We start from the raw sequence: 23,085 nt of genomic DNA, 5'->3' as shown, positions 1-23,085 counted from the left end.
GGGTCTTTTATTCTATAAAAGTCCCTTTAGAGGGTCTTCTTTGCTATAGAAGTCCCTTTAGCGAGTCTTCTTTGCTATAGAAGTCCCTTTAGGGGATCTTTTATTCTATAAAAGTCCCTTTAGAGGGTCTTCTTTGCTATAGGGGTCCCTTTAGCGGGTCTTCTATTCTATAGAAGTCCCTTTAGTGGGTCTTTTATTCTATAAAAGTCCCTTTAGGGGTCTTCTTTTCTATAGAAGTCCCTTTAGCGAGTCTTCTATTCTATAGAAGTCCCTTTACGGGGTCCTTTATTCTATAAAAGTCCCTTCAGGGGGTCTTCTGTTCTATAGAAGTCCCCATAGGCGGTCTCCTGTTCTATAAAAGTCCCCTTAGGGGGGTTTCTATACTATAGAACCCCTTTTTGGGGACTTCTATTCTATTGATCTTCTATTCTATAAAAGTCTACTTAGGGTTCTTATATTCTACTGAAGTCCCGTTAGGGGGTCTTCTAATTCATAGAAGTTCCTTTAGGGGGTCTTTTATTCTGTAGAAGTCCCCTTAGGGGGTATTCTATTCTATGAAAGTACCGTTAACGGGTATTCAATTCTACAGAAGTCTTTGGGGTCTTCTACACTATGGAAGTCCTCTTATAATAATAATAATATTTGTTCCACGAACATCCCAGGCTGGACAAGGGAGACTACTCTCACCCCGATTCATATTAGCTTAATGGCATGGGACCTACAGTTTATCGCCGAGTCCGAATGGTGTGTCCTAACACACCACTTGCAGAGAAGTTTTACCCAGGAAATGTCGCCACCATTACTGTGGGGTATTTTGCCACCGTTGAAAATTTGATGTTGCCTACTCGGGGATTCGAACCCAAGACCTTCTGCGTGCAAGGCGGGTGTGCATACCATTGCACCACGGTGGCACCCACCCTTATTAACTCGTACTTTCTATGAAAATCCCCTTAGGCGATTTTCTATTGTACTGAAGTCACCTTAGGGGGCTTCGATTCTACTGAAAACCCCTTAGGGTATATAAGGACTTCTATAACCCCTAGAAGATCTTCCAATCTATGTTACTCCCCCAAGGGGTCCTTTATTCTTTAGAAGTCCCCTTACGGCGGTACTATGTATATAATTGAATTCTAGTCTATATGAATGAAATATAATTTTGTGAAAGTATCCAGAAGGGTTCGTCTAGAGGTGGTAATAATTTCGATAGTAGTGTCCATAGGTGTTCAACTATTCTACAGAAATTCCAATAGTGCATCATCTATTCTATAGAGGTCCCTCTTAAGGATTTTCTATTCTACAAAAGTCTTGGATTTTATAAGGTTCCCTAAAGATATCTTCTATGCTGATTTCTGTTCTACAGAAGTCTCTTTAAGGGGTATTTTATTTTACAGAAATCCTCTTGAGGAACCAACTTCCTCCTGAGGAGAGTGATAAAAACGTTTATTGCAAAAAAATCAATGATAAATAGACTTTTTCTTCAATTCTATCCCATTAGTAGGTGTTCCATTCTACATATGTTTCCTTAAAGAGTCTTTGTTAAAAATTCTTTATGGGCTCATATTTTCTACAGAAGTGCCATTCTTGGCTCCCATTCTCTATAGACGTTTTCTTAAGGACTTTTTATTGTAAGATCTTATAGGATCTCTAAAGGTTTTTTTCTATTCTGCAAAAGTAACCGTAAGTGGTCTCATATTCAACAGAATTCCCTTTAAGGGGTCACCTTTCTGCAGAAATTTTTTTAAGGGGTCTTCCATTATGTGGAAATCTTCTTAAGGAACCAAAAATACCATAGAAGTATCCCTGAGGGGTCTTACATTCTATAGAAATGATCTTATGGGGTCGTTCATTCAATAAAATATGGGATGTTCCACTCAATAGAACACCACTGTAGGCTTATGTCAGAAGCAATACTTACTTGCAATATTGTAAAGTTCTCCAATACACTGTTCATCATATATCGTTCAGGTAAATTTTTCAATTTTTGTATGAAATTAATCATATATTCACACATGGGTGAACGTTCAATACGATAGACAAAGCGACCATTTTCTAAGCGTGAGTATTCTGTTTCAACTTTTTCCACAACCTGTGAGCCAAAGGAGCAGACTTTGGTCGAACACACTAAGACAACATTTTCGTTACTTTCATATCTGAAATAATTAAGAAAATAACCATTAGTGGACATATTTCAAAAATGTGTATTCCGAGTTCAATACTTACTGGCTTGTCACGCCATAGAAATCACCAGTTTCACTGCCAATGAGTTCTGTATTTAGATCAGCCCAACATTTCACCAAATAGAAAGCATTTTGTGGACCTTTTTCATAGAGATCTTTAAGACCACCTGATTTTTCAGGGAATTTGTCGAAGATTTGTCGAATATCAACGGTCTGAAATAGGGAAAGAGAAACAATTAAAATCAAGTTTAGAAAAAACAATTAAATTTTCATATTTACCTCGAGCAATGGATCCGAGAAGGAAGGTTTACCGCCCAAGTGTACAAACAAATGCCGGTGGTACTAGATTGAAGGCAAAGATTGAAAAATAATTAGTATTTAATTTCGTTTTAATTTTTTGCTGAAAAATTTAACAGCCCCCACAGATTTGAATAAATTATAAAAAATGTTTTAAAAACCTCCGGACAGGGAAGTAGCAAGGTATTGACCAAAAAAACAATATCTTTGCTTAACCACTTAATATTTTTAAAAATAATTTATTCGAGAACTAATCTTGCATACTTCCATGTTCCTCGATTGTATTTTGTTTGTTTTTAAATTTTTTTATCTTATATTTTTCTGAAATTCTCATACTTACAATTTCATCTCTTCGCATTTCCATAAACGCCGAAAACTCTAATAATCTAAATTTGTGCGTTGCTATCGCCCGTCCTTCCCACGGCAGCTGGGCTGGCGGAAGACCTGCTTCAATATCACCAGATACAGCTGTTGATGGTTTACCGGCGGGATATGGTTGTTGTGCAAATGGTTTTATACTGTAATCATAAAAACTTTAAGGGTCAATGCCATCAGATAAATGTTGGAAATAATTGAGGTTATGTCAAAAAAAAAAAAAAAGTTCACAGTCGAAAAGGGTTATGAGGAGTATAGCAATTATTATTGAGTGGGCTAATATGTATAATCAGCCATATTCTGATTCCCAGTGAGTTTTCCCACTCTCTCCTTTAAATTGAAATTTAAGAGAGAGAGAGAGAGACAAAACTAACGGGGAGTATAACTGGAAAACTAAGTGGAATGGAAATTTGTAGCACCAGATTTCCTCATGATCCTATTCGACTGTATATGCCTGAAAACTTACTCTTGTGAAGTGCTGGGCTGGAGTCCAGGCTGCCAAAATTGCTATAATTAATGGAAAGAAAGAAAAGGTAGAGTTTATTAGTAAAAGCTTTTTAGGAAGATTTACGTAGACATTAAAGGTCTTATTATGAGAAGAAGCAAGTTTTGACGCCATGACTTTAGGTTTGCTTTACAACGGGATACGGAAGAGCAACGCATGAATTCAATGATAACTAAAATGTTTATTTTTCTATTTGCCATATGGATAGCTTACTAATAGCTTTCTTAAGCTTTCAAAGGAGCGTTCAAATTGAGTTAGTTGACATAATTAGAATTGTTAGTTGTGTTGTGTATTTTATTTTAACTTATGAAATTGAAAAATTAAATCAAAAGCTTTTAATTTTTTTTCCTATTCTTATTATAGAGTTTTAGAACTTTTATAGAAGTTCCCTAAAGCTATCTTCTATTCACTTTAAGGGGTCTCACGTTTTACAGAAGTATCATTAAGAGGTCTTCTGTGTTGCAGAAGTCTCTTTAAGGGTCTACTATTATATAGAAATCCCCTTAAGGAATCTACTATATCATTTGAGTCTCCCTAGAGCTCCTTAAGCCCTCGACACATACGGTCCGTTTAGTGACACGTTGGGACACGCGTTGTCCCAAAACAGTTAAATTATGTTGTTGTTTTTCAAAAAACTTGGCTTCACTTACACTTTTTTCATGTGGTTGTTGTAACGCAACGCACCGTATCTGCCGAGCACTTTAGAGCCAGTTCTAACGATAAACCATTGGGTGTGGATAATGAGTGTGTCCACAACATCATAAACAATAACTTAAGGCCACTGCACATACGGCGCGTTGAGCGTTGCGTTATAACAACCACATGAAAACTTCAAGAACAAACTTGGCATCACTTACACATTTTTCATGTGGTTGTTGTTTTTTCAGTGAGGAATTAAAGGGCATTAAATTGATGAACTTAGATAATATATAGTCTGACTGTCAACAACTTTGGAGTGTCGAGAGACTTTCCCTCTTAGAAATCATTGACACCGAAGGATCCAGATAAACATTGACAGAATTAGGCAGCGGTAAGGTGTGGTTAGACGTTCCAAAGTATGAGGATGCCACAGGCTCACCAGGACCGAAAGTAATAAAAAATTGTTCGTCTTAAGATTTCCATTCCCAAATGGTGTTGTATTTTCTAGTTCATTTAGCTCAGCTCATTTATGTTCGTGGTTCGTCCATAAGCTCTGTAGGTACGCTGACTTTTCGTTTTATAGTTCGCCGGCAATGAATCGTTCGCTCGTTAATCGTTCTTCGACGTTTTGATCGTGAACTAGATCGTTATTTAAGTTTATTAGTTCAATCGTTCATCAATAAGCTCTTCAAGTCAGCTGTCCGTTCGATCTATCACTTACAGGCTTTGAATCGTGCGCGCGTTTTTTGATTTTTCAATCGGTGCTCTGTGAACTACATATAATGAACTGAATATCAACTGATCTAGTTCATGCGCTCATTTCAATGAATCGCCTAATTGAACTATTCCGTTTGTGAACTATACAACTCTAAAAACAAGTGTCGTTTAGGGGCACCTCTCGGATCGGTCCGAAAATTTTTACCATAGGTAACCCATGGGAACCTGATTCCAACGATATATAATTTTCCGGGGGGAAGTCCATACTTCCCGAGATATGGGTCTTAACATTTCGGAAATTTCGTACTTTAACACCTATAGGTTATTTATGGGCACCTCTCGGATCGGATTGAAATTTTTAAGATTTTCACCTATGGACAGGGACAAAAGTGAGCTACGCGATCAAAACTTTCTTTTAAATGTAAAGTGTTCTTAAGTAGCCGGCCTTCTGCCGGATGATTTAAGACTTTCTCCTATGGACAGGGACAAAAGTGGGCTACGCGATCAAAACTTTCTTTTAAATTGAAAGCTTTCTTAAGTAGCCGGCTTTGATCAGGAATTTAATACATTCTCATATAATCAGGTGTACAAATAGGTCGCGTGCATAAAAGTACTCTCCATAAGCTTTAAAACGATGCCCATATTGCCCACGTTAGAATTGTTAAATGTCAAGACCCATATCTCGGGAAGCATGGACTTCCCCCCGGAAAATTATATATCGTTGTATTCAGGATGCTAGATCCGAGAGGTTCCCCTAAACGACATTTAAGCCTAAGGCCGAGGTCAGGAATTCCGAAAAAGACCTCAGAATAGAATGAATTTGAGTAAATTTGAGAAGTTGTTGCTCTGGACACGACTTTACACACAAGATTTGAAGGTTTTATAGCCTCCACCATAGTATAGAGGGTATATTAAGCTTGTTTTTGTAACGCATTGAAACAATCATTGATGACCCTAAAAACAATATATGTACATATATTTTTGATCAGGGTAAAATTCGGGGTCGATATAGACCTAACCGTCTATCTGCTGTAATCGTTCTAGCAACAAAACAAGTTGAGATAGCACCTACAATGTTGCACAGATGCATCTTTAGTGAAATCGTTTTGGTATAGCCCAATTTTAGTTATCTTAATATTTTAAGCTACCAAATTAGGGTTCAAAAAAATTCTCCACCAAAAATATTGCACATAGGTCATCGATGTTAAGGTACCATCAGCCCCAAAGGTACGGCCAGATTTCTGGTATTTTGAAGATTCTATCTACATTTTTGGCTTATATTGGCTGCAATTTGGAAAATAGGTCTCCACCTCCAATCGTGGACAGAAAAGGAAACGAATTATTCTACATTAGTTCAGAATACTTAATGGTGGAGGGTACTAAAACTTCGACCGGCCGAACTTAAAGCTTTTTTATTTGTTACTTTAATAGATTGATGTAAGGGTTTGGATGCCGAATTTTGAGCTTTTGTAGACTGTGTTCATTTTAGAGCTTTTATGAATGTGATAGCATGGCTTTTGGGCAGGTTTTTGTCAAGCATAAAGCGCAATAATCTGCAAAAAAACAAACATTTATAAAAGCTCTAAGGTGAACCCAAAAAGTTCCCATTGTCTAAATCTTTGTTTGTCAATTATAGATATATTGCAGCATTTATGATCTTCAGCTTATAACCTTAACTTTTGTGCAAAAAACAAAGCTTGGTTTGTATATTATATAAAAAGCTTTTTGGCAACAATTATGGAATCGAGGGTTATTTACGAACATATTGACAATGAAACCATCAAGAGCTTTCATTATCTGTTAAGAGCTTTTTATACAGCATACATTTATCACCTAGCAAAGCTGTTCATTTCTCTGCTATTTAATTTGAACCATTTGTTAATCGAAAGACCTTCAAGTCCCTAAAATACACACACAAACATAACACATAAAGACAAGGACATTAAATGACAATACGCTTTAAAGTTATTGTTTTCACAGCAGATGGCAGTAGTGGTAGTAGTAGTAGACAATCTTACACCCGGATATAACGGCAGGGCAGCTGAACCCACCGAAGCGGGTGAATTAGACGTGGAGGCTGCAGCTACAGCAGCAGCTGCGGCTGCTGCAGCCAATTGCTGATGATGATGGTGGAAATGATGCTGTTGTTGTAAATACACCGAACTTAAAGCTGCCGCATGTTGTTGCTGTTGTGTCAAACGGGAGGAGGTGTTTACACTACTATTCGGACTGTGGTTAATAGCACTTAAACTACTGGCATTCGTTGCTGACACTGAACTATTATTATGATTGTTGTTGTTGTTGTTGCTAGTAGTATTGGTACTAACCGAATTTGCCGCTTGCGGATGGGGTGGTGGTGGTGCCAGATGTGTTGTCGTTGCCGTTGACCCACTCATGGGATGACCCAAAGGATTTACAGAGGTAGTGCCGGAAGCTAGGTGATTGTGTAGGTGGTGGTGGTGGTGAGGATGTTGTGGATGTTGGTTACCGGCAGAGGAGGCAGAGTGGCTGTGTAAGTGGCTGGATTGGTGGTGTAGGTGATGTGGATTTAAGTGTGGATGTGTGTGATGTGCATGCATCGCAGCAGCGGCATGCGGATGCAAACCGGCAGTTAGGGACAGGGATAGATTTTTTACCGCTTGTGCGGAAACAATTTGGGAACTTGTCATGCCCGATATGGCCTGTAAGGCTTTCTCCTTTTCATTAAGTAAATGCAAGACGGCAGCATTGTTGGCTGAACCGGGACCACCTATAACTCCATTAGGCTCCTGAAAACCAAAATTAAAAATTGATTGTGTGAAGTGTTGTTGTTTTGTAGTTGTTGTTGTAGACCAAAAGGCACAAATGTGGGGTGACAAATGGGCGAGGAGACAATGTTTGAATGTTGGTTTTTCATTTGATGATGTGATTGGTGGTGGTGAGGACAATGATGATGATTTCTGGGGTATTATTGTATCAGGAAGATGGAATCTATGTGTGTATGATATTCTTCAAATCTCTTTTGGCAAACGATGATTGATCCTTTTACGATGTTTATGATCCGTGTTTAGGGTGGGTTTTGTTAGACATTTAAATGTTTTCTTTGTTGAGTTATTTTGAATAATGATGATGCAGATGGTGTGTATTTGTGAGGGAGCTTGTAGAGCTATAATGTATTTATGGATTGTTATGGCAGCACGAATGGGGGTTATAATTCTTTAAGATTATTTTCCCCGTTTTTTAATGTTGAGCATTTGTAATGTGATGAGCTATGATGATCTAATATTTACACACATTTAATATTTAAAAAACATCAGTTATCTCCATCCCTGAAGACTTTTCCCAGCAGCTTTTTACAAACAACAGACTATACATTTTTTATTTTCAGTTCCTGAGGATTTTTTTATAGAAAAAAGTTGACCTCAGTTCCTGAGGATTTTTTTCTATAGAAAAACCTGACCTTCCTAAGGATTTTTTCTTTAGAAAAAACCTGACCTCAGTTCCTGAGTATTTTTTGTTTAGAAAAACTCTGAACTGAGTTCCTGAGGATTTTTTTTTAGAAAAAACCTGACCTCAGTTCCTGAGGAATTTGTTTCTATAGAAAAAAAACTGATATCAGTTCCTGAGGAATTTGTTGAGTAAAAAAACCTGACCTAAATCTCTGAGGAATTTTGTTATAGAAAAGGCTTGACCTCCGTTCCTGAGGAATTTTTTTCTATATAAAAAACCTGGCCTCATCTCCTGAGGAATTTTATTCTATAGAAAAAGCCTGAACTCAGTTCGAGAGGATTTTTTTCTATAGAAAAAAATCTGCCCTCAGCTCCTGAGGAATTTTTTTCTATAGAAAAAGCCTGACCTCAGTTCCTGAGGAATTTTTTCTATAGAAAAAGCCTGACCTCAGCTCCTGAGAATTTTTTTCTTAGAAAAAAAAACCGGACCTCAGTTCCTGAGAAATTGTTTCTATAGAAAACACCTGACCTGAGGACTTTTTTCTATAGAAAAATCCTGGCCTCTGCTCCTGAAGATATTTTTCTACAGAAAAAACTTAACCACAGTTTCTGGTGATGTTTTATAGAAACACTTAACCCCTGTTCCTGAGGATTTTTTCTATAAAAAAACTTGAACTCAATTCCTCAGGATTTGTTTTCTATACAAACAACGTCAACTCAATTACTGAGGAACTTTTCTTTATAGAAAAAAGTAAGGATTTTTTTTCTATAGAAAAAAGCCTGACCTCAGCTCCTGAGAATTTTTTTCTTAGAAAAAAACCTGACCTCAGATCCTGAGGATTTTTTTCTTTAGAAAAAAACCTGACCTCAGTTCCTGAGGAATTTTTTCCTATAGAAAAAGCCTGACCTCAGTTCCTGAGGAATTTTTTTATAGAAAATAAACCTGACCACAGTTCCTCAGGATCAGGATTTTCTTAGAAAAAACCAGACCACAATTCCTAAGGATTTTTTCTTTAGAAAAAACCTGACCTCATTTCCTGAGAAATTGTTTCTATAGAAAACACCAGACCTCAGTTCCTCAGTTTGTTTCTATAGAAAAAGCCTGACCTCAGTTCGCAAGGATTTTTTTTCTATAGAAAAAAACCTGGCCTCAGCTCCTGAAGATATTTTTTTCTATAGAAAAAACTTAACCACAGTTTCCGGTGATTTTTCTATAGAAACACTTAACCTCAGTTCCTGAGGATTTTTTCTGTAAAAAAACCTGAACTCAATTCCTCAGGATTTGTTTTCTATACAAACAACTTCAACTCAATTACTGAGGAACTTTTCTCTATAGAAAAAGTAAGGAATTTTTTTTCTATGGAAAAAAGCCTGACCTCTGCTCCAGAGAATTTTTTTCTTTAGAAAAAACCTGACCTCAGTTCCTGAGGATTTTTTTCTTTAGAAAAAACCTGACCTCAGTTCCTGAGGATTTTTTTCTATAGAAAAATCCTGACCTCAGTTCCTGAGGATTTTTTTTTTCTACAGAGAAAACCTGACCTCAGTTCCTGAGGAATTTTTTTCTACAGAAAAAAGCTGACCTAAGTTCCTGAGGAATTTTTTTCTATAGAAAAAACCTGACCTCAGTTCCTGAGGGATTTTTTTCTTTAGAAAAAAAACCTGACCTCAGTTCCTGAGGAATTTTTTTCTATAGAAAAACTTGACCTCAGATAATGAGGATTTTTTCTATAGAGAAAAAATTCAACTCAGTTCCTCAGGATTTGTTTTCTATACAAACCACTTCAACTCAATTACTGAGGAACTTGTTGCTATAGAAAAAGTCTAACCTATATTCCTGAGGATTTTTTCTATACAAAAACTAACCTCAGATCTAGAGCAATTTTTTCTCAGTTCCTGAGGAATTTTTTTCTATAGAAAAAACCTGACCTCATTTCCTGAGGAATTTTTTTTCTATAGAAAAAAAACCAAGCTCAGTTCATGAGTATTTTTTCTATAGAAAAAACCAACCCAGTAACTGAGGAATTTTTTTCTATAGAAAAAAACCTGACCTCAGTTCCTGAGGAATTTTTTTTCTATAGAAAAAAACTGACCAAAGTTCCTGAGGGATTTTTTCCTATAGAAAAAAATTTACCTCAGATCCTGACGAATTTGTTTTCTACAGAAAAAACTTAATCTCAGATCCTGAGAATTTTTTTCTATAGAAAAAACTTGGCCTCAGATCATGAGGATTTTTTTCTATAGAAAATTCTTAACCTCAATTCCTGAGATTTTTTTTTATAGGAAAAACCTAACGTCATTTACTGATGTTTTTTTTTCTATCGAAAAAACTAATTTCAGCTCGGCTTCGGTTACTGAGGATTTTTTTCACTTCCTGAGGATTTTTTTCCATAGAAAAAAACTTGGGCTCTATTCCTGACGAATTTTTTTCTACAGAAGAACTTGACCTCAGTTCCTGAAGAACTTTTTTCCGATAGACAAAAGCTTATACTCGGTTCTTCAGGATTTTTTTCTATAGAAAAAACTAAACCTCAGTGTCTTAGGAATTTTTCTATATAAAACACTTCCAAATGAATTTCTTTCTATGGAAGATACTGGAAATCGGTATAGTTTTCCACATTAAAATTTGGATATTTTTCTTTAAACCTCAAATGAATGCATCATCGAAGAATGCCTCATATAACACTTACTTGGAAAAAAGCAACAACAACCTACAATCGGTGAATCTGAGAGGTATGTATGTATGTATGTTTGAAAATACAACAATGTCATTTGGCTGGTTGTGGTTTTAAAAGCTTTTCGATTAAAAGCATTTTTTTGTGTTCTTTTACTCTGCAGACCATAAGATCCTGTGTGAGTTGTGGGGTATACAACTTGTGATATTTGGTATGGTTGTTGTTGGTTTTTTTTAATCGAACTACAATTCTTGATGGTTGGAATGGCTGTCTGGCTGGTTGGTTGGTTGGCTGGCGACATTTTATTGAAATTGAAGATGTACCAAAGTCCTTTTGTGGAAAAACACAAATATTTTATACACCTGTGTACAAGGACCAAAGGATTTGCTTGCTCACACAAACAATCTTGTTAAATATGACCCCATTTTGTAAAGGACATGAATATCAGACGACAACTATCAAGCAAAGAATTTCATTTGACAATGTCATCTGCCATGAAAAGAGAGGGATAGAGAGATGTAGACAGACTATGAAAGGCTGAAAAGGGGTGATAATTGAAAATCCAATCAAAAATCCACAAAGTTTTTGGTTTCTTGTTTTACCATCACTTGTGTATTGTGGAAGGATATTAACTTGATATATTTTTCAGGAATTAAACTTTTTTGGTTTATTTAAGCTTATAAATGTTGTCTACATTAAAAAGCATGTTTGTACCTGTAAACATCAAATCGATAACGATCTATAAAATATCCTTAAAACATCCTATCAGTATCCTTTTAGTTTATAAATTCTCTTTCAGTGCAGACGAAATAAAAAAGGTAGCAGCCACAAATGTCAAAGGAGCAACGATAAGGAGTTGCCTTTAAGCTTTGAGGGGTCCTTTGTGAGAACTAAAACGCACAATTTGTATGCAATTTCCAAGCAGCAAAAAATAACAACAACATCAACAACCAAAAACAGAATGTGTGATAAGCGCAAGTTGAAAGAAATTCCCTTTTACCGCTTGGTTGTTGGCCGCTTTGACGTGCATATATTTTATTGCATTTTCATTTCGTTTGGGTTTGGTTTTTTAACATCATCATACTTATGGCTTGATTTGAAGGGATGGATACCCCACTGTGTTTGCTGGTTTTAATGAGAGTGAGGGTAATACATGTTTCTTCTTTCTTTATCCCTCAGCAACCTTCTCACCGCACCTCTTGCCACTTCTTTGGTCTTTGTAGTGTTGCAAAGAACCAAAAAGAAATACTACATGATTTTATATTTCACTTTACTTTCATTTCGTTTTCATTTTAATTTTGTGTTGTTGTTGTGGTTGTTTCATTTTCTGTTTGAGCAGCATTTGTGTAAAAAGCATAGACTTCATCTCCTCCTTGTACTACTTGTCTGCAGCAGCATTACCATTACCACCGCCACCGACTACCGCGCAATGACGTTTTGTTTCTTTTTTTCCAGCCCGGCTTTTACTCAAAGTTACCGCCCCGCTACCCCCACCCACTCAACAAACAGAAGCTGCAGCAGCATCACCACCCATACTCTTTGATCTTTCTGGGCGTCTTTTTTTCTGTTTAAAATGCATACTCTCTGTGTAAAGTTTACAAGCGTTTTTAGTTGTTTTTAAAGGTCTTTTTTATTGTTTGTTTGTGTATGTATTTTTTCATGTTTATATATTTGTTTAAATAAATATGTATATACTACAATAAGTCTATTTGGTGATATGGGGTAATACTAAAAATACGAAAATCCTCAAAAAAATTGTTCTATAGAAAATAAATCCTCAGAAACTGAAGTTAAGCTTTTTGCATAAAAAACTACTGAAACAAATTTTTTTAGAAAAAGATTCCTTAGGGACTGAGGTCAAGTTTTTGCTATAGAAAACGATTCCTCAGGAACTGAGGTTAAGTTTTTGCTATAGAAAAAAGTTCCTCAGGAACTGAGGTTAGGTTTTTCTATAGAAAAAATACTCAGTAGCTTTTTTTATAAAAAAAAATCCTGAGGAACTGAGGTTGGTTTTTTTCTATAGAAAAAAATTCCTCAGGAACTGAGGTCGTTTTTTTCTATAGAAGAAATTCCTCTGGAAAAAATTCCTACTTTCTATAGAAAAAATTCCTCAGGAACTGAGGTTGGTTTTTTTCTATAGAAAAAAATTCGTCAGGAACTGAGGTTGGTTTTTTTCTATAGAAAAAAATTCGTCAGGACCTGAGGTTGGTTTTTTTCTATAGAAAAAAATTCGTCAGGACCTGAGGTTGGTTTTTTTCTATAGAAAAAAATTCGTCAGGACCTGAGGTTGGTTTTTTTCTATAGAAAAAAAAAATCGTCAGGACCTGAGGTTGGTTTTTTTCTATAGAAAAAAAGTCGTCAGGAACTGAGGTTGGTTTTTTTTTTTCTATAGAAAAAACATCGTCAGGAACTGAGGTTGGTTTTTTCTATAGAAAAAAGATTCCTCAGGAACTGAGGTTGGTTTTTTTCTATAGAAAAAAATTCATCAGGAACTGAGGTTGGTTTTTTTCTATAGAAAAAAATTCATCAGGAACTGAGGTTGGTTTTTTTCTATAGAAAAAAATTCATCAGGAACTGAGGTTGGTTTTTTCTATAGAAAAAAATTCATCAGGAACTGAGGTTGGTTTTTTTCTATAGAAAAAAATTCCTCAGGAACTGAGGTTGGTTTTGTTTTTTTCTATAGAAAAAAGTTCCTCAGGAACTGAGGTTGGTTTTGTTTTTTTCTATAGAAAAAAATTCCTCAGGAACTGAGGTTGCTTTTTTTATAGAAAAAAATCCTCAGGATCTGAGTTTGGTTTTTTTTTTTCTGTAGAAAAAAATTCCTCAGGAACTGAGTTTGGTTTTTTTCTATAGAAAAAAATTCCTCAGGAACTGAGTTTGGTTTTTTTCTATAGAAAATAATTCCTCAGGAACTGAGTTTGGTTTTTTTCTATAGAAAAAAATTCCTCAGGAACTGAGTTTGGTTTTTTTCTATAGAAAAAAATTCCTCAGGAACTGAGTTTGGTTTTTTTCTATAGAAAAAAATTCCTCAGGAACTGAGTTTGGTTTTTTTCTATAGAAAAAAATTCCTCAGGAACTGAGTTTGGTTTTTTTCTATAGAAAAAAATTCCTCAGGAACTGAGTTTGGTTTTTTTCTATAGAAAAAAATTCCTCAGGAACTGAGGTTGGTTTTTTTCTATAGAAAAAATTCCTCAGGAACTGAGGTTGGTTTTTTTCTATAGAAAAAAATTCCTCAGGAACTGAGGTTGGTTTTTTTCTATAGAAAAAAATTCCTCAGGAACTGAGGTTGGTTGGTTTTTTTCTATAGAAAAAAATTCCTCAGGAACTGAGGTTGGTTGGTTTTTTTCTATAGAAAAAAATTCCTCAGGAACTGAGGTTGGTTGGTTTTTTTCTATAGAAAAAAATTCCTGAGGAACTGAGGTTGGTTTTTTTCTATAGAAAAAAATTCCTCAGGAACTGAGGTTGGTTTTTTTCTATAGAAAAAAATTCCTCAGGAACTGAGGTTGGTTTTTTTTCTGTAGGAAAAATTCCTCAGGAACTGAGGTTGGTTTTTTCAATAAAAAAAATTCCTCAGGAACTGAAGTTGGTTTTTTTTCAATAGAAAAAAAATCCTCAGGAACTGAGCTTGGTTTTTTCTATACAAAAAAATTGCTCAGGAATTGAGGTTAGTTTTTTCTCTATAGAAAAAAATCCTCATGAACTGAGCTTGGTTTTTTTCTATACAAAAAAATTGTTAAGGAACTGAGGTTGGTTTTTTTCTATAGAAAAATATTCGTCATGAATTGGGCTGGTTTTTTTTTTATACAAAAAATTGCTCAGGAACTGAGCTTGGTTTTTTTCTATAGAAAAATAATCCTCAGCAACTGAGCTTGGTTTTTTATATAGAAAAAAATTCTTCAGGGACTGAGCTTGGTTTTTTTCTATACAAAAAATTGCTCAGGAACTGAGGTTGGCTTTTTTGCTATAGAAAAAAAAAATTCCTCAGGAACAGAGCTTGGTTTTTTTCTATAGGAAAAAAATCCTGAGGAACTGAGCTTCGTTTTTTTTCTATAGAAAAAAATTCCTCAGGAACTGAGGTCAAGTTTTTTCTATAGAAAAAAATTCCTCAGGAACTGAGGTCAAGTTTTTTCTATAGAAAAAAATTCCTCAGGAACTGAGGTCAAGTTTTTTCTATAGAAAAAAATTCCTCAGGAACTGAGGTCAAGTTTTTTCTATAGAAAAAATTCCTCAGGAACTGAGGTCAAGTTTTTTCTATAGAAAAAAATTCCTCAGGAACTGAGGTCAAATTTTTTCTATAGAAAAAAATTCCTCAGGAACTGAGGTCAAATTTTTTCTATAGAAAAAAATTCCTCAGGAACTGAGTTTGGTTTTTTTCTACAGGAAAAAATTCCTCAGGAACTGGTTGTTTTCTATAGAAAAAATCCTCAGGAACTGAGGTTGGTTTTTTCAATACAAAAAAATCCTTAGGAACTGAGGTTGGCTTTTTTCTATAAAAAAAATTCCTCAGGGACTGAGGTTGGTTTTTTTCTATAGAAAAAAATTCCTCAGGAACTGAGGTTGGTTTTTTTCTATAGAAAAAAATTCCTCAGGAACTGAGGTTGGTTTTTTTCTATAGAAAAAAATTCCTCAGGAACTGAGGTTGGTTTTTTTCTATAGAAAAAAATTCCTCAGGAACTGAGCTTGGTTTTTTTCTATAGAAAAAAATTCCTCAGGAACTGAGCTTGGTTTTTTTCTATAGAAAAAAATTCCTCAGGAACTGAGCTTGGTTTTTTTCTATAGAAAAAAATTCCTCAGGAACTGAGCTTGGTTTTTTTCTATAGAAAAAAATTCCTCAGGAACTGAGCTTGGTTTTTTTCTATAGAAAAAAATTCCTCAGGAACTGAGCTTGGTTTTTTTCTATAGAAAAAAATTCCTCAGGAACTGAGCTTGGTTTTTTTCTATAGAAAAAAATTCCTCAGGAACTGAGCTTGGTTTTTTTCTATAGAAAAAAATTCCTCAGGAACTGAGCTTGGTTTTTTGCTATAGAAAAAAATTCCTCAGGAACTGAGCTTGGTTTTTTTCTATAGAAAAAATTCCTCAGGAACTGAGCTTGGTTTTTTTGTATAGAAAAAAATTCCTCAGGAACTGAGCTTGGTTTTTTCTATAGAAAAAATTCCTCAGGAACTGAGGTTGGTTTTTTCTATAGAAAAAAATTCCTCAGGAACTGAGGTTGGTTTTTTTCTATAGAAAAAAATTCCTCAGGTTGGTTTTTTTCTATAGAAAAAAATTCCTCAGGAACTGAGGTTGGTTTTTTTCTATAGAAAAAAATTCCTCAGGAACTGAGGTTGGTTTTTTTCTATAGAAAAAAATTCCTCAGGAACTGAGGTTGGTTTTTTTCTATAGAAAAAAATTCCTCATGAACTGAGGTTGGTTTTTTTTCTATAGAAAAAAATTGCTCAGGAACTGAGGTTGGTTTTTTTTCTATAGAAAAAAATTCCTCAGGAACTGAGGTTGGTTTTTTTTCTATAGAAAAAAATTCCTCAGGATCTGAGCTTGGTTTTTTTTCTATAGAAAAAATTCCTCAGTAACTGAGCTTGGTTTTTTCTATAGAAAAAAATTCCTCAGGAACTGAGCTTGGTTTTTTTCTATAGAAAAAAATCCTCAGGAACTGAGCTTGTTTTTTTTTTATAGAAAAAAAATTCCTCAGGAACTGAGCTTGTTTTTTTTTCTATAGAAAAAAAAATTCCTCAGGAACTGAGCTTGTTTTTTTTCTATAGAAAAAAAAATCCTCAGGAACTGAACTTGTTTGTTTTTCTATAGAAAAAAAAATTCCTCAGGAACTGAGCTAGTTTTTTGTCTCTAGAAAAAATTCTTAGGAGCTTAGCTTGTTTTTTTTCTATAGATAAAAAATCCTCAGGAATTGAGCTTGGTTTTTTCTATAGGAAAAAATTCCTCAGGAACTGTTTGTTTTCTATAGAAAAAATCTTCAAATTTTTTTATAATAATTCCTCAGGAAATGATGTCAATTTTTTTCTATAAAAAATGTTTTCTATTGAAAAAAATTCTTCTGGAAATGAGGTTAAGTTTTTTCTATTGAAACAAATTTCAGGAACTGAAGTGAAGTGTGATTCCTTAATACATTTTTCATGTTGTTGTGACCCATATATCCATTATATTTTGCTGTTCTATTGTTGTTGTTGCAATTTTTATATTGGTATACTATTAAATATATGTACCCGTACTGACATCTTTTCTGTTTGAAATATCAAAGTAAGTTAAGTGTTTTCTCTCTCGCTGGAGCTCTGTGAACTTTATAACGTCGGCGAAATGCAATTTCATTTCATAGAAACAATGTTTCGTAAATAAATACAATACTCGTATAAATTAAAAAAAAATATTCAGCAACAACAACAGCAAAAGAAATGGGAAAAATGTAGAAATTGCCAAAGCAACAAATGATGGACAGATTGAACGGAGGGGGGAGGCAAGACGAAATGTGTTTTATTGAATGATATAAAAGAACTGGGAAATTTTTTGCAAATGAATTTGAAAAAAAATAGTTGCTTTCCCATTAATTGATATCTTTATAAGTGCATTTTCGCCAAAGAGCTATGCTACATTTTTTGTGAAGGTGTTTCCTAAAAGTATGCTTTTTAATTTTAAATAATATATTTTTAGAATTTCAAACAATTTTTATTTTTACAACACGACATTCACTATACCACGTGGAAAATAGTCCCAATTTATGCCACTGTAATATATTTATAATTTAATTCTTGCCGAAGAGCTATGCCACGTATTTTGTTTCGCGAAGTTGGTTCCTAAACGTATGCTTTATAAATCAGAATAATATATTGTCGAATTTTAAACATTTATTTACTTGTAAAACATTGAGGAAAACATTTATTAGAAATCTGTGGGAAAAATAGTCCCTAAGTATGCAACTAATTTTAAAATTTCCTCAATACCAGAGAGCAAAATTCTGAGAACTTCAAAAGAGTCAAAGACTGAGTTCAAGTTCTATTCTAACAAATATCAGAACTCAATTGGCTGACTAGTAATGCGCTCTACAGAAACAGCTTCCAATCGGGGTGGAAGTTAACTGAAATTCATTTATTAAAATTGGTTTTTAAGTAATTAAATAAAATAAAAATAGCGTGGCATAGTTTTAGGGACTAATGACTTCCTTCTGATATGCAATTAAAATAATAATTTTTTGCACCTGTAAATATGTACAAATTTAAACATATTTACAGCATCTTTTAAAATTTCAAACATTTTCAAAACTTTTCTCCAACCAAAACTTGCTTTTTCTCATGTAATAAAACCTCATGAAATTTACATACATACATAATATACAATTGTAGAATAAGACGAATAATGGATAAAGGATGAAATAAGCATGAAACGAGAGAGGAGAACGGAACATACATAAAATATACAAATTAAAATAAATAAAATGAAATTGATTTAATTTTTTTTTTTAATAGCATAAATATATATTTCGATAAATGATAAATAAATATGATTACAAAAATTTGGTATGGAACGAGGAAATATGGGAGGATTTGGGGGAGATCATTTAAAACTAGAATGATTACGATTTTGGAGATGAACAGTTTCTGTTATTCAGACATGTGAACAGTTGGACTTACAACTTTGATTTTCGCCTGAATTTCGCGTAATTTTCGACGGGCCAACACCTGTATGTGAGAACTGACTTGTTTGCGGGTTCTCGTTTTGCCGGTACGTAATTTGATATAACGGGCGATAAGTTCATTGCGTCCTGTAAGTAAATAAAACAAAAAATAAGGAAGAAATAAGTTAGAGCAAACGTTCATAAATTTTATTATAAAATAGGTAACATTCTTCTTTTGATCACCCCCCTCATATATTTCTTTTTTCTTTGAGGGCTACACTCCTCAGAAAGGAATTTATTTCTTTCTTTGTCAAAAAAAGAACAGCAAAACAAAAATATATTTTTATTTCAGAGGCTAGCTGTGCAACAAAGTTTATTTTCTCCTTTATGGCCGGCTTGGTCATAAAGCAACAAGCCAGGTAAAAAAGCATAAAAAAGAGGAAACTACCAAACAAATAACAAACTATGTAAAAGTCTATGTTTTTGTTTTTGTAAAAGGTTATAGACAAACATAATATTTTATGTTTTGTAATGGACAGATGAAGAAAGAAAGAAAGAAAGAGTTGGGTGGAGTTGCAGAAGAAAAAACTTTCGGAACAGAAAAGAAAAAAGATTATGAAAAAAGTAAACAAAAATATGTAAATTATGTAAAAATCTTGCCAGCAGCAGTCTTAATAAATATGAAGGTAAAAATGAAAGACGAACTACTCAAAGGGTAACATATTTTTCTTTTAAAAAGGAAAGAAATATAAAATGTTGAAGGTGAGATGGGGGTTATTTCAAATATTCCTTATGTATTTGCATTTATATTGTAAAATGAAAGACTACTACAAAACCCACACCTAAAAGTATGCAATATTCGTTTATATAAAATATCATTTGCTCAAGGAATGCAATATATTTCAATATTACAATGACAACACCTAAAAGTATGCAGTAACAATTCTATTAAATATAAATGTCCAATGGTTGATAAAAACAAAAACAAATTGGTCTGTTCCAGAACCTGCAAAAATTTACTATGCTTAATTTTTTGTTTAACATTTTACAATTTTTTCCCCTCTATAAATTTCATAAGTAGCAGATTCTTGTCTCAGTAAGAAGCGTAACACATGGTGACAATCATATACTCTATCTACATTTATTTATATGAGAAAAAATCCCCTATTTCTCCTAACCATTTACAGCTCATCATAACACTTTAAACGCTAAACTTTTAAATACATAACGTAGAAGCATCATCATTGCCAACATTATCATTAACTTCAACAATCTAATGATTGCCATCAGCATTTGCTGGAACTTTTCTAGTGTTATAAATCTAAACAGGGAGCAGAATGGAAGAATTTTTAAAAATATATATAAATATGCACACATTTATATACATAGTATATAAAAACTTTCTCCATACCCCAAGGCATAGAACCGTTACAAACATATTAGATCCTTCAGACATAAACGTTTTGCTTCTTTTTTATATTAAAATCTAAAAGGACATACAAGTTGACTTTGAAAAAAAGAGAAAAAGAATCAGAAGAACCCAAGGAAACGGAAGATACATTCAAAGTTAGTAGAGTATAATAGAAAGTCATTTGGACGTGATGATTCTATTTTTTTCTTGCATAAGTTAACTGTGGACAAAAGAGTTGCCAGATTTAGATTTTGATTTTCTTCATGACGCACTAATAAGGTGGCCCTGTAAGCCCAGCGGATGTCTTCTCTTGTTGTCAAAATAGATTTTTTTTAAAAATATATAACTTCTTTATTTGATAATATTTCGCAGTTTTATTCTTTTTTGAGCATTCCTAAGACTAATAGTACGCTTACATTTACGAAGTAGAGTGGATTTCAATTCCTTTGTGTATACGTCAAATGAAAACTCATCTGAAGTCCGTTGGATTTAGAGTGAATTTTGTAAATGCAGAACTAGATTGCATACGTGAACGTGACATTGTTCGTTCCTTCATCGTTCAATTGCTCACTGATTTTTGTTCATTGAACATTGACTGATCAGTTCGTACGCTCTTTTCAATGAAGCGTTCAATTGAACTAGTTTATCTATACTAAATTATGTAAATTATGTGGGTGCAATTGTAATGCAACGTTCCGGCCAGCGGCTGCTACCTCAGTGTACATATGTTTGTATTTGTTTCGTTTTTCTGTGTTGGGAGCAGCATATCCCGGAATGCCTGCTCCGAATTCTTTTGGTCCATGCCGGGACGGAGGAAAACCCAGGACCAATATATCTGTGCTCAGTTTGTCACATCCGCATTTTAACCCACATCCAACCTTCGGTGAGATGCAATAGATGTCAGGAGTGGGTGCATCTAAGGGGTTGCTCTGGACTTGTCCACGTGAGGGACTACTACAGGGACTATGTTGCTGCATGCTGCGTGAACACAGTCCCCACTAAGTCGTCGTCGGATTACGAAACTCCCTCGTCGTCTGACTACGAAACTCCCTCGCAGTCCCCTCGACAACAACCGCACGCGAAGCCTTTAACACCAGCCGTTGTTGTCCCAATCCCAGATAATGCATCCTTTTTGCAATTTAATTGCAATGGACTCCGAGGTAAGATCGAGTAAATAGATTTCATGAGTCGGAAGAACATCAAGGTCGCTGCGGTGCAAGAAACCAAGCTCAACAACAACTGTAGCTTACAACATTGTGGTGGTTACAATGCGCTAAGGAAAGATCGCACCAGAAGTGGAGGTGGGGTATTAGCTTTCCTATTGCACCAGTCTGTCCAATACAGACCTATCTCGCTTGAGCCTGTCTCTAATGACCCGTACATGGAATGTATGGGGGTAGCAGTCAGGTGTGGAACTGCCGAGATAGGGTTGCTGAACGTATACATCCCGCCGAGAAATAGCTGTATCTCAGATTACGTGCCTAACATTAGCCCGCTTTTGGAAGGTCATAAACGTCTGGTCCTGGGGGACTTTAATGCGCATAATGAGATGTGGAACTCGGCCCTCGGAAACGACCAGAGAGGTACAGCTCTACGTTTTGCACGGTCAATGAGGACGCCCCTACCAGAATTAGAAGAGTGTCACAGCTCGCCAGACATAACCGACCTTGATGTCACCAGGTCTGACAAATGGCGTTACCTGGCAACCCGTCATTTCCCTTGGATCAGACAATCTCACCATAATTGTCTCCATTAGCAGACCATCCGATTTCTTTACCTCTGAACGCCCCACATTCGTCAATCATAAGAAAGCTGATTGACCGGGTTTCAGAGAGTTCACCAATCACCGCTTCAGAGAACTGCCCAATCCTTCTGATGTTCGGGTAGCGGAAAGGACGTTGCGAGACATCATCACTGCTGCACCCGCCATATCCCTGCTGGTCGAATACCCGAAGTAAGACCAAACTTCCCAGCAGAGGCGACGGGATTAGCAAATGAGCGTGATGAGGTTCGCCGAACCAACCCCAATGACCCCAGAGTCAGGGAGCTGACACTGGAAGTTAACAGGCTGGTCGGCGAGCACAAGCGGAACAAGTGGTTAAATCATCTGAAGAGTTGCAACATTGGAGCCGGTATAGGTGAATTGTGGTAACGGTTTAGTCACTCTCGAACCCTGGAAGAAGGGAAGATAGGACCTCGGTCACGTTTGGCGACGTTACGTTGACTGACCTGAAGAGGTGCGCAAGTTATTTCAATCGACAGTTTGACGAGCACCCTTAAGAGTGACAGGACGAAGAGAAGAGTATTACGTCGCATCAGATCTCTTCCTGCCGAGGAGGAACCACCACAGTTTACAATGGATGATGTTGCCAATGCCATCAGGAACGCTAAATCACCCAAAGCGTTGGGCCCTGATGGAATCTCCATGGTAATGCTGAAGCAGCTAGATGAGGAGGGAGTGGAGTATCTCACTAAAGTTCTCAACTTGTCGCTATCCACCCTCATTGTTCCCGAAGTCTGGAAAATGAGCAGGGTGGTACCACTACGGAAGCCCGGCAAGGGTGCCAGCAAAAGTGAATCGTACAGGCCGATTTCGCTTTTGTCGTCCGTAGCTTGAGGCTTTAGTCCTCCCCAGTATCAGAAATAGCTATCAAGTTGCCGATCATCAGCATGGATTCCGTAAGTAGCACAGCACGACAAGTGCCCTGCACGGCATTACCACACATATTTGTGAAGGACTCAACCAGAGACGGACGTGCGATAGAACAGTGATGGTGGCGCTTGACTTATCAAAAGCCTTTGTACCGTCAGGCACTCCACGCGGTTTGAGGACATTGAGCAGACAACCCTCCGACCAAGCTTGAAACGTTGGATAGTCAATTATATGTGTGGACGCCAGTCGTACGTGGAAATCAGGAACAAGAAGTCCAAACCCCGTAGAGTGAAACAGGGAGTTCCCCAAGGTGGGGTGATATCTCCGGAACTGTTTAACCTCTACCTCTCCTGTATTCCGTCCCCTCCAGACGGCATCGAGATCGTAACGTATCCTGATGACATCTGTGAGAGACTGAACAACTATTTAACCGATCTTACCGCCTTTTTCCATTCGAGGAATATGCAGATTTCCGCCACAAAATCAACAGCCACTCTGTTCACCACATGGACAGCGCAGTTTGGAAGAGAATTGAATATCGTGGTCGACGGTAGCAGAATTCCGACCACAAACTGCCCCAAAATTTTAGGGGT

General features: G+C 35.8%; 1 protein-coding gene across 9 annotated transcripts in view; it reads right to left on the bottom strand.

The window, feature by feature from the left end:
* Positions 1–23,085, bottom strand: part of sd (TEA domain transcription factor 1 homolog scalloped) — a 610,455-nt gene that overhangs the window by 2,062 nt on the left and 585,308 nt on the right. For 4 of the 9 annotated variants that reach the window (XM_073974451.1, XM_073974449.1, XM_073974454.1 and 1 more), the window contains 7 exons: positions 18,445–18,575; positions 7,038–7,478; positions 3,316–3,356; positions 2,815–3,007; positions 2,457–2,519; positions 2,221–2,390; positions 1,916–2,150 (listed from right to left, as the gene is read on the bottom strand). In XM_073974451.1, coding sequence (XP_073830552.1) covers positions 1,916–2,150; positions 2,221–2,390; positions 2,457–2,519; positions 2,815–3,007; positions 3,316–3,356; positions 7,038–7,478; positions 18,445–18,575 — 1,274 coding nt within the window. The remainder of the gene's footprint in view (positions 1–1,915; positions 2,151–2,220; positions 2,391–2,456; positions 2,520–2,814; positions 3,008–3,315; positions 3,357–7,037; positions 7,479–18,444; positions 18,576–23,085) is intronic. The other 5 variants (XM_073974457.1, XM_073974455.1, XM_073974458.1 and 2 more) reach the window with 3 other exon arrangements.

The sequence above is a fragment of the Musca autumnalis genome, unplaced genomic scaffold (assembly GCF_047663935.1).
Source record: "Musca autumnalis isolate F117 unplaced genomic scaffold, ASM4766393v1 scaffold_3, whole genome shotgun sequence".
NCBI lineage: Eukaryota > Metazoa > Arthropoda > Insecta > Diptera > Muscidae > Musca > Musca autumnalis.
Note: the sequence above shows the minus strand (reverse complement) of the source record. Positions and strands in the feature narration are given on the sequence as shown.